At 38.2% G+C, this 10,678-nt stretch overlaps 1 protein-coding gene across 6 annotated transcripts in view; it reads left to right on the forward strand.

Moving 5' to 3' along the window:
* Positions 1–2,539: 2,539 nt before the first annotated feature.
* DEPDC5 (DEP domain containing 5, GATOR1 subcomplex subunit) overlaps positions 2,540–10,678 on the forward strand; it is a 45,344-nt gene continuing 37,205 nt past the window's right edge. For 5 of the 6 annotated variants that reach the window (XM_078857611.1, XM_078857615.1, XM_078857613.1 and 2 more), the window contains exons 1-12: positions 2,633–2,708; positions 3,644–3,714; positions 3,852–3,939; positions 4,903–4,949; positions 5,114–5,199; positions 6,104–6,187; positions 6,322–6,371; positions 6,711–6,780; positions 7,846–7,924; positions 8,225–8,286; positions 8,428–8,497; positions 8,609–8,681. In XM_078857611.1, the coding sequence (XP_078713737.1) occupies positions 3,657–3,714; positions 3,852–3,939; positions 4,903–4,949; positions 5,114–5,199; positions 6,104–6,187; positions 6,322–6,371; positions 6,711–6,780; positions 7,846–7,924; positions 8,225–8,286; positions 8,428–8,497; positions 8,609–8,681 (767 nt within the window). In that variant the 5' untranslated portion in view covers positions 2,633–2,708; positions 3,644–3,656. Of the gene's footprint in view, positions 2,604–2,632; positions 2,709–3,643; positions 3,715–3,851; positions 3,940–4,902; positions 4,950–5,113; positions 5,200–6,103; positions 6,188–6,321; positions 6,372–6,710; positions 6,781–7,845; positions 7,925–8,224; positions 8,287–8,427; positions 8,498–8,608; positions 8,682–10,678 lie in introns of those variants that run through there. The other variant, XM_078857612.1, reaches the window with a different exon arrangement.

Consider the following 10,678-nt stretch of genomic DNA (forward strand, 5'->3'; position numbering starts at 1 on the left):
AAAGCCACGTAGATAAAAAAAAATAACAATATCACGACGTTTCGATCGCAACACAAGCAATCGTCATCAGGTGAAAAAATATAGCAGGAGAGCTGCTGAGGCAGGAAAAATATATGGCAGGAGAGCTGCTAAGGCAGGATGCTATAAAGGTTTGAGATGGATGTAGCCTAAGGCAGTGGCGGCACCTGCAAAATCTCTCAGGGTGGGCAAATGTCTGGATGATTGATAAGGATAAGGTCCACCCATGCAATGGATAAATTAACAGCTTAAGCATGTTAAGGCAACTTCACTTCTTTAATATTAATGAAAAATAAAGTGACTCTTACAATACATCTTGTTGGTTTCTATACTCACTATTAATACAATCCACTCAAGTTTCTTTTATTAAAGATTCCACTAGGTGGCGACAAATTATATTGTTGGATGAAACGTGCTTACGTATGATGACGTAAGCACGTTAGTACGAGCCCTCCCGGAAGCCATAGAGAATGCATTGCAGCGCCCCCCGTTCGAAAAAAAACATCTTTGAATGTAAGTCTATGGGGCCACTCGGGGCGATTCTTAGCCGGAGTGAAATCGCCCAAAAAGAGGCAGTACTCCACAGAACGTGACATGACGCTGATTGGACTATATCCAGAGGCACAGTGACGGCTAGCGTGACTCTGTAGTTGAATGACATTGGTGGTGCGTCGCCCAATCGCCCTAATGAAGAAACCTCCCCTGGCCTAAGGGTAAATAGGCGGGGCTAGAGATTAAATTTGCATGTAAGTGTAAGATTGGAGAGCTGAGCCTCATATGGTTCTTTCCAAACAGTTGGGGTGATAGCTTTACAGATTGTGTCGTCTGAATATCCATTCATCTTGAGGGCTTGGTGTACGTCCTCCAGGCTACTGGCTAGGTGGTGAACTACAGTTCTAGTAAGCTAAACAGACGAATAAAAATACCGCACGCATAACCTCTTCATTCCCAATTTGAGTGAGTATAGTGATATAAGTAACACGGCTGGAAATGGTGTGCTCGAAAATAAACACAGCAAACAGAACTGAATGTTCATTAACTATAATCAGCAAGTCAAATGAGTGTGTGGCTGTGCTGATATGTTCACGGCCCTGAGTAAGAGATTGAAATTAAACATTATTTTGGCAGGGTTGAGTCACTCCGTAAGACTACCATAGTTATGTAGGTTTTTGCGGTTACCCTGTGAAGCTCTCCGATGTTTTCAGGTTGTACCACAGATTGTTCACCATGTCTGCCGTTTGACTCCATATGCCACTTGCTGTATAAACTCCCAGCACGTGGAGCAAAACGTCGGACTTTATGTCGAACATCACGCAGTACAACCTGAAAACTCATCAGAGAACTACAAGTTTACTTTCTGTAATAACTCGTTGAGATGAAGCCAAAGTTATGGAACCAGAATTATTATGTACAACTAATTCACAATTTCCCCTGCTCCGATTAGTACCATGGTCTTAACATAGAGCAACATGAACACCATCTCGAAATAGCTCGGTGGGACAGGGTGTGCGAGCTATGAAACGAAAATAAAAGGTATTTTGAGTCCGCACTGCAAGTCTTCAACGCCAAGGTCTTAACAGGACAGCATGTACTTTATGCTTTACTTTACGCTTGTCACTAGCGTGAACAGTAAGACCATTATTAGCTTGCCACGTCTCAACCATTTTCTGTCTTATTTTGATACCGTGTTTCAGTCCATATATTTTGTTATCCTTTCATCCCTCATCCAAAATGTTTGGTTTATTTAGGTTTTATTTTGGCACAGGTAAAAACCATTGGCAATACATGCTCATTGCCGATGGGGACCTGGTTACACCATCGAAACTTTATTACAGAAATAAAAATAAACAAAGTAACTAACTGCGATACTGCATCACGCGTTGTTCAGCATGATGTCCAGCGTTTCACTCCCTGTGCTAGGACGTCGGTAAGCCAAAGTTATGCCAGGAAATTGAAATTGGCAGCGGCGCACGAGGTTATTGTCACTAGCAGCAAGTTGCCAGCACAGATCACTTACATGGGATTCAGGCGAAAGGTCGTTATGGCTCTGCCTAGGCTAACATATCAATCCACTGCGGGATAAGAGCCTCGTGGGGATTACTTGACCATAACTTCGCCACGCTGATCAATTCGGGTTGGTGAAGGCGAGCAGCACAGAAGTATAATATAGGGTTTTTTTGTTGGGTTACATCGCATAAATATAAATGTTAAACCCTCCACCACTCGACACAGCCAATTAGTAAGGGTTGTCACGTAAACAGAAGTACCGTACGTACAATTAACTTTGCTGCATTGCTTTCTTTCTGCCAACCGCACACCGGTTAATCAAACGGGCAAGTGCATACAGCGGGCATCACAGTGACCCACATGGGCCACGTGGCCATTTACCAGCTGCGAATATTGACGCAAACGATCGTTTGAAATTCCCGCCACGTGCTTTACAGACCATTTCTATTAGCCGAGGTCGTGTGGTACGTCACAGGGCGTGACGTAGAGGCCCTCGTCACGGCGCTGCTTGCGCAACCAAATGTGGACGTCTGTGTGTTTGTAGGCGCTCCGTACACGGCCGGCGTCTCTCCAGAGTGGTGCAATATGAGGGGAGGGGAGGGGAAGGGGGTAAATAAAAGTTGCTCGGCGCTGCGTCGCATGTAACGCGACATATTGTCACATCGACGGAAATTTCCTATAAGGTTTTTATATTCTTTTTTTCGCGAGAGCGGACTTTTGCGGCCTATGACTCCACGGGCATCCTTCGGCCTTGCCTAGCGAGCTTGCCCGCCAGACCGGGCTTCCAGTCCGGGGCACTGGGTCGGCCACGTCGGTACCATCCCCCCAGCTTCCCCTGCGCAGGGTCTGCCCGTGCTGGGCGCCTCTTACAGTGAATGACGGAGTGAAACAAAGCCTCTCTCTGTTTTATTGTGGTGATAATGATGGTGATAAACGTGTATAAAGCGGCGGGGGGAGGGGTACAAACACGTTTAAATGCTGGCGTATGTTGTGGACTGTTGCAGTCTGCTGCTGCAATTAACCTGTAAAAGTAAAACAAAACAACGCCTATGATTACATACTGAATAGGAATAACGAGGCCTTTACTAGGCGTGGAGAGCATAATTGTGCTCCCTTTCCAGATCAGCACAGCCAGTTATCAATATTAGCAGTCGCGATTACATGCAAGGATCACCTTTGTTTCGGTGGCACAATCTCATTGTATCATGGCCATATCGTGCGTATGCAGAATATGAACTGATTCATATGCACGACTCGGTACGTGTATCGTACACATGGTTTGTGCAAGTCTGAGAATTGTTTTTTTTACCCTTTTATCTGGCAACAAAACTGACACCTTTTTTTACAAGTTCTGTTGAACTTTCGCACCGTACGTAACCAACCTTGCTAATTGGAGAGTTTAGGGTAGGTTTGAATGTCATTTGTTTACTACTATGTGATACAATCCACGTTTTCCTCCTGCATCTTAATATAACTCCAGTCATGCATCACCACACTGGTCAAAGTTGAGGTTTTACATTACCTCGTTCATGTCCACCTTCATCCAGCAGTAAAAATAGACGTGATAATGACATGCTCTTAAACTTATTGCTCTCTCTTGTTAAACATGACATTTTAGACGTGCTGTCGAGATGAAAACCGGAAAACTCTACAAGCTTTGGGTTCATAAAAAGGGTTTTCACGAAAGTGGTAAGCAGTTTTTTTTCCAACAATATTTATCTCAACATATGCCTTGTTATTTGTCAAAGATATAGCGTTTACGCGAGCAGTGGATTAAACATGTGATGATTATTCTCTTATTAACGCCTGTATTTCTCTTTTACTAGACGAAGAGGTGGTAGTGAACCCAAAAGTATTTCCAAATGTCAAGATTGGCGATATTTTGGAAATTGCTCACCCAGATGATGAGTACAGGTGAGAATGGAACGTAAACAATAGCCTTCCTGAACCCATTCGTTATTGTCAAATGCACAGTTTAACTTTAGCCAATATAAAGCATTGATGATCAAAAATAAGACTAGGTTTTACCCTTTCTGGCAATATAACAGGTGTTAAGATTTTAATTTAAAGCTTTCGTGACTGCAGGGATTTATATTCTTGTTTCTTTCGGTAAAGTCACGTACAGTAGAAGGGAAATAATAAAATAAAAATACAAATATAAAACAATTATATTAAAATTATTGTTCACAGTGACAATCACTGACATTGTCAGGGACTAATAATTTCGTGTACATTGTGTTACATTTAATGACCTTTTTTGTATATCTAAATTCTAATTCTGTTGGCATTTTTCCATGAAATAAAAACATTAAGATTCGGAACTGCAGCTCGTAGTGCATGGGACTTTTGTTCGCAACTTGCAGTACGAATTTTGTGGCCGTGATAAATCGAACTTATTTGTTAATTGCACTTTGCCAAAAGATAACATCACTACTTCTGTGACGTCGTTTAAGACGAGGGGCAGATCTCTGTTAATGCCCTGAAACAAGAATATTCATGTGGGATCAAATTTTTTTTTGTAAGTTTCTGACCAGAAATTAACCAAAATGAGTGAACCACAAATTTTGTTTGATCGTTTTTTTGTACAGTCATTGCCGACCAGACAGAGATTATTGACTCTCTATGCTTGAGTGCCCAGTTTAACCATGGGTAGCTAAAACTTCACACTTGCACTCCTTTAATCCCTGAGCCCCTCAATCACCAAATGTACTCAGATTTAAATTTTGACTTAAAGCTTTCGTGACTGCAGGAATTCATATTCTATGGGTCTTTCTGTAAAGCCAATATGTACTCAGATTTGTTAACAGTTTTTTTTGTACTCATGTTCTAAATTGTGTGCGTTCCTAATAATTCCCTGTTTATATATTTTCTTTGAAGCCCATTATTACTCCAAGTAAAATCGTTAAAGGAAGACCTACAAAAAGGTTTGTACAGAAGTACACACCCCATACCGTGAACTCCATTTGCGTTTACAATGCTGAACACTTTAACATTGCATGGATATTCTTTTAAATGTACATATGTATAATATGTATTGTAAGTCATAACAATTATTTTAATGAACATACGGTATGTGTGTGCTTTTTAGAGACTGTCAGCGTGGACCAGTCAGTTGCAGGTGTATTTAAACTCCGTGCCTACCAGGATGTTTTTGTCAATGTTGTTGAACCCAGTGTAAGTACCGTCATCTTTTTTTAAATCGCATTTTCTGTCAGTTGCAAATTTGCAGTGTTACTTTATATCTGTTGTTTTTCAAGACACATTTGACAGCTTGTGGTTAAAAGGTAGCTGCATAATTTGAATATTGCAGCTTGAATCGCATCTTATATATACAAATTGAAATGCTGTGAATGGTGTTTTACAAAAAAATCCTAGTTTTTTATCAAGCATTATTGCCAAAAAAAAACACTACGTGTTTAAAGAAACGACTGCATTGCATGTGTGTATATAACTGACGATAACACATTTCCATCTAGGAAGATAATAGGATAATCAATTGGAGGGGGGGGATTAGCATATTGGGCAACTAAGGAACATGACCTGTCCAAAATAATAAAAATGAATCATTACTCCGTGTGTTTTTCCCCACGAAAGAGTTATCAAGGAAAGTTTAATGATCAAGTCATACGTATTTTAGTTTGTATGCAATGTTTCACTGCCTAGGCATGGACATTTGACTTTTCAAGAGTATTCCAAGTTATAGACACTGGTGATGAGACTTTTTGGGGTGGACTTTTACCCAACTTTTAAATAGGACGTCAAATCCATAATAGTGGGTTTTTTTTTGTTAGATCGCGTAAATATTAATGTTAAACCCGCCTACCTCCTGACAGCCAATTAGTAAGGTTTATCACGTAAACAAAACATTCCAATTATTACTAGTTCAGCACACTGGTGTGTTGGAGAGTAAACACACTTTTCGCCAGTAATTCCAAGATGTAAAATGTCATTTAAAAATTTAGCTTTTAAACCTCTTTGTAACATAGGTATGACATAAACTAAGTCAGCTCAGTGGAACTGCATTGACATTTTCTCTCCTTTACAACACAGTTTTAATTGTTAATTTGCTTGTTTTTAGGATGTTACACTTGACCTGTTGGAGCTTACCTTTAAGGATCAATACATCAGCCGCAGTGATATGTGGAGACTCAAGAAAAGTCTGGTAAAACATAAACTAAACTGCATTCACGAAAGCTTTAAGTCAAGATATTAACTATGTTATTATGCAGTTTATGAAACATATATTACCTCGATGTGCATATTGGTTTAACTATTATTATACCTTTGTTTTTAAAGGTCAGTACATGTGCATACATCACCCAGAAGGTGGAATTTGCAGGGATTAGGTAAGTGTTACATTTTCTGTTGAAAGTGTGATTTGACTTGATTCTTAAGATGGTATGTAAGGTCTTATAGATAATTACATGTGGCTTATAATATATTTCGTTTATTAGCATGAAATTATACTGTTGTATGGATTTGCTGATAATGATATTTTAATTAAAACTATAATTATTCAGGACATAGTCTGGAAGTTTGTTTGTTTTTAAGTATAGTATAATATTCCATTGTTTGAATTTGTCCAGATCTTTTAAAGTTCATATGATATTGTTGGGTTGCATTTCAATGCCACAGCCTGGTTGACGAAGACATTGCCTTTATATTCATTGTGTGTCATGTTTCAGGGCCCAGGCCAGTGAATTGTGGGTCAAGGGAGAGAAAGTCACGTGTGGGTTCATCTCTGAGGATACCAGAGTAAGTAATTAATCCAGGTTGCAAGTTTCTTCTGTTGCCATTTCTCAAGCAGATTTTTATTGTGGTCTATCTTTAGTTGTTTATTTATTAAAATCCAAGGCTCATTTAAAACCATTCTGAGGCTTTGATGCAATGTACTAGAGCATCAAATCACAACGTTTTAGAAACGTTGCTCTAAGGCAGCAGTGTTCATCAATGACTTTTTCTGAACAGGAAAATGTTTCATGAATTAGGTTTGTTTTTGTGGATTTTATTTATTTTGGAGTATAACTTGGAGTAGAGCATTTGATTACTTATAAAGAGGTGACCAGTTCATACCCAGATGATGGTTTCTTTGTAATATTTGTGCTCATGACCAAATTACCCTTAATTCAGCCGATCTCATCAGATATTGGAAGCCATGCAGGATTTAGTCCAGTAATACTTATGTGTGACCACCAGGACTTGCCAGGTTTTTGTAAGCATTAGGCTGCAAGAAGGCCAGGGAATGGCAGTGCTGAGTGTGACCCCATCATTCCCATGGGTTTTCTCTGGTTTCCCCCCACATGCCACACACTCATGAATGGTATTGGCCAAACATGCAAATAAGGACCCTACTGAAAAAAAGTTTTCATATTTAGTGAAGCTTTTCTTCTGTCAATCATTGACATTTGTATTACTGATAAGGTTTTTGACACTTCTAAACACAGCAAAATGCAACACACCTTGAGAAAAAAAGATGTAATAAGTGGCATTTCTGTAAATGGCCCTTCATAGCACATACATCACAAAGGGTCATTGCCTGAAACATGTCCGATTATGTATTTTTCTTTTGAAGGCAGTGTTGTTGATTAGTGTGAGTTTTGTTGTTAATTGTACTTGTGCACCACTGCCAACCCAGCGTCACCAAACAATTTGTACTTAAAATAATATCGTAAAATGTAAATTAATCACAGGTAATGTTAAACGTAGATATTTACGTCTACATTGCTTTATTTTACTTGAAGATCTGAACTTGGTATTTTAATTATACATGTTTAATTTTAATGACTGAATTAGTTGAAAATTTGTTCACATTTTTTGCAGGTTGTTTTTCGTTCGACCTCGGCAATGGTTTACATTTTCATCCAGATGTGTTGTGAAATGTGGGACTTCAACATCTCTGGTAAGACATTACGTTTCACCCTTTTCAGTGTGTAATAAACATGTTCTCATGCTATCTTTCATCATTTTAATATCCAGCTTCATAATGAATAGACATACAGGAGAATTATCAAATGATTTCAACTCAAAAGATCTGGTCAGTTACACAATTGCAATGCACGATTTTTTTTTTACAAAAAAATATTACTGGAATGGAGAACAGATTTTAAAATCACCATCTCACAAATTTAGTATGTCTAGACATTGGCATATGCCTTAATGGTTGTTGTTGTTGTTTCATTAATCGTTATTTGTGTTTCAGGTGACCTGTACTTTGAAAAGGCTGTGAATGGGTTTTTAACTGATTTGTTTACAAAATGGAAGGTAACTAAACTCATCCACCCATAATTTAGTTTCCATTACTCTGTTTGTAGACATTTGCAAAGAAGCAGTTTGTTTTTAAATTAAGCTGAGCTACATGCAGTTTCAAATTTATTGTGAAGGTGAAAGCTGTTTATTTTTCAGGACAAAAACTGCAGTCATGAAGTAACGGTGGTTCTTTTTTCAAGAACATACTATGAAGCTAAAAACAAAGGTACACAGTATTTTCCACTGTTTGTGTTAAATTGTTTTTAAAAAACTGCTTTAGAATAACTTTCCTTTACTTAACAACTTGATTGGTACTTGGGTTTTCATCTTAACCTAGATGACTTTCCGGAGGCACTCAATTGCCACATACAGCAGGACTTCAGGGGCCGCTTCTATGAAGATTTTTATCGGTAAGTTTATACGTTTGTCTGCATCAGCTTTTCCAGAGTTGTTCGACCGAGGCTATATTGCATGTCTCGTTTAATAATGAGATGGCTATGTTGATAGTTTATTTTCCAAATGTGACCACTGCCCTTTTGTCTAAAGTAATGGTGCACCAAGCTGTTAGCAATGAAACCTTCAAGCATAAGAGTAGCATATGCAATCAAATAATACAAATATGGCTCTTAACCTGTCAAACCATATTTGGTAAACTTTTTTTCAAATCACGTATTTGTGATTGAAACATACTTGATGGAGTAAGTTCTAAAATGTTAAATAAATGCAGAGAAATGTCAGTTTACTGTCTTTCATTTGATTGATACTCGTATATGCTAGGCTCATTAAATATATCCTAATATATCACAGTATCCAAGAACAGGGAATATATTTCAATTTGTTTGGGGTTCAATGTTTTTTATTTATTGTTATGTAATTCAGTGTAACAAATGTTAACTGTAAAATGTATTCCTTTTCATGATTTAGGGAATGAAGAAAGTTTCACAAATATATTTAATGCCACGGTGTGTTTGTGATTAAGGTCATTTGCTACATTTATTTTTATGTTTAGTTTGTTGTCCCTCCCCCGCACCTCTGATTAGCACAGTTGGCTACATACAGCGTGAAAGACGTTCAACATACACACAAAACTAACAAGATAGATTATAAACCAAAAACCTAAGATAACAAGGACATTTATTTTTCAGAGATGTTGCGTCCTATATTACGGCAACATTCTTATTTGTTTGAATTATATTTTTATTTTAAAGATTTATCTATATATATATCACCACTGGGGAGACAAAGGTGGGCAGGCATAGTGCTGGTGAGCCACCCCCTCCTGCACCATGCTGGTCTTCATAGGTGCAACCTAGCCAGCATTTGCTCCAACAGTCTGTTAACGGCTATACGGGGGAACTTTGTACATATGTGCACATGTGCATTTTGTGTAAGTGCTACTCCGCATGTTCATATGCCTGCATGTCTATGTGCATATATATGTGTGTGTTTGTGCCAGTGTGTATGGCTGCGTGTGCTTGCATGCATATTTTGCGGATGCACGTTTTTTACTTCGTGTAAAGAGTGTTGTCAGCCTAAACAATATTGAGAAAGTGACATAAACTATTCATCATGGCATGAAAAACTGCAGTGGAAATTTACAACAGTTAAAAAGATATATTAAAAAATATATATATGGAATACACTTTTATCTATGACCTACAAGTCTTCTTTGAAATGTTATAAATTGTGTAAAGTATACATGCGATATTTTTCTGCCGTTTTTTTGGAAGGGAGACAAATATATGCAATATCATGTACAAAATATGGTAATTAAAAAGCATGTACTTAAAAACAAAAGTTGTGCAGCTTAGTGGCATACTCACTACAGGTGAAGCTTTCAACGAGTTGAAATGTTTTCACAGACTACCTGTATTCTGTCTCATGGGACCTCCTTTGCCAGTACCAAAATATGAGAATAGGTTTTCCCCTTTTTTCTGGCAACAAAACATGTGTTAAGATGTTAAAACACCAAACTGAAACCTTCTACAAGGAATCATGTCTGCATTAACCACAATACTGCAAACAAAATACATACTCTGATAATATATGCATTGTCTTTGAAACTGATTGGTCCACACCAGAGACAGCTTTCTTTTGAGCCTCGTCTCAAAACGGTGTTAGACCAGAGGACGCCAAAAGGCGTTTTGAGACTAGGCTCCAAAGAAAGCTGTCTCTGATGTGGACCAATCAGTTTCAAAGACATTGCATATATTAGAGTATGTGTTTTGTTTGTATTCTGACCACAAGTATTGTGGTTAATGCAGACATTCAGTTTGGTGTTTTAACATCTTAACACCTGTTTTGTTGCCAGCAAAAGGGGAAAACCTATTTTCATACCTGTACACTAGCAGAATACCAATTACTGTTAATTGTTTGCCAGTCATATTGCTATTTCACGTATCTAGTA

This window comes from Lampetra fluviatilis, chromosome 6 (genome assembly GCF_964198595.1).
Source record: "Lampetra fluviatilis chromosome 6, kcLamFluv1.1, whole genome shotgun sequence".
Taxonomy (NCBI): domain Eukaryota; kingdom Metazoa; phylum Chordata; class Hyperoartia; order Petromyzontiformes; family Petromyzontidae; genus Lampetra; species Lampetra fluviatilis.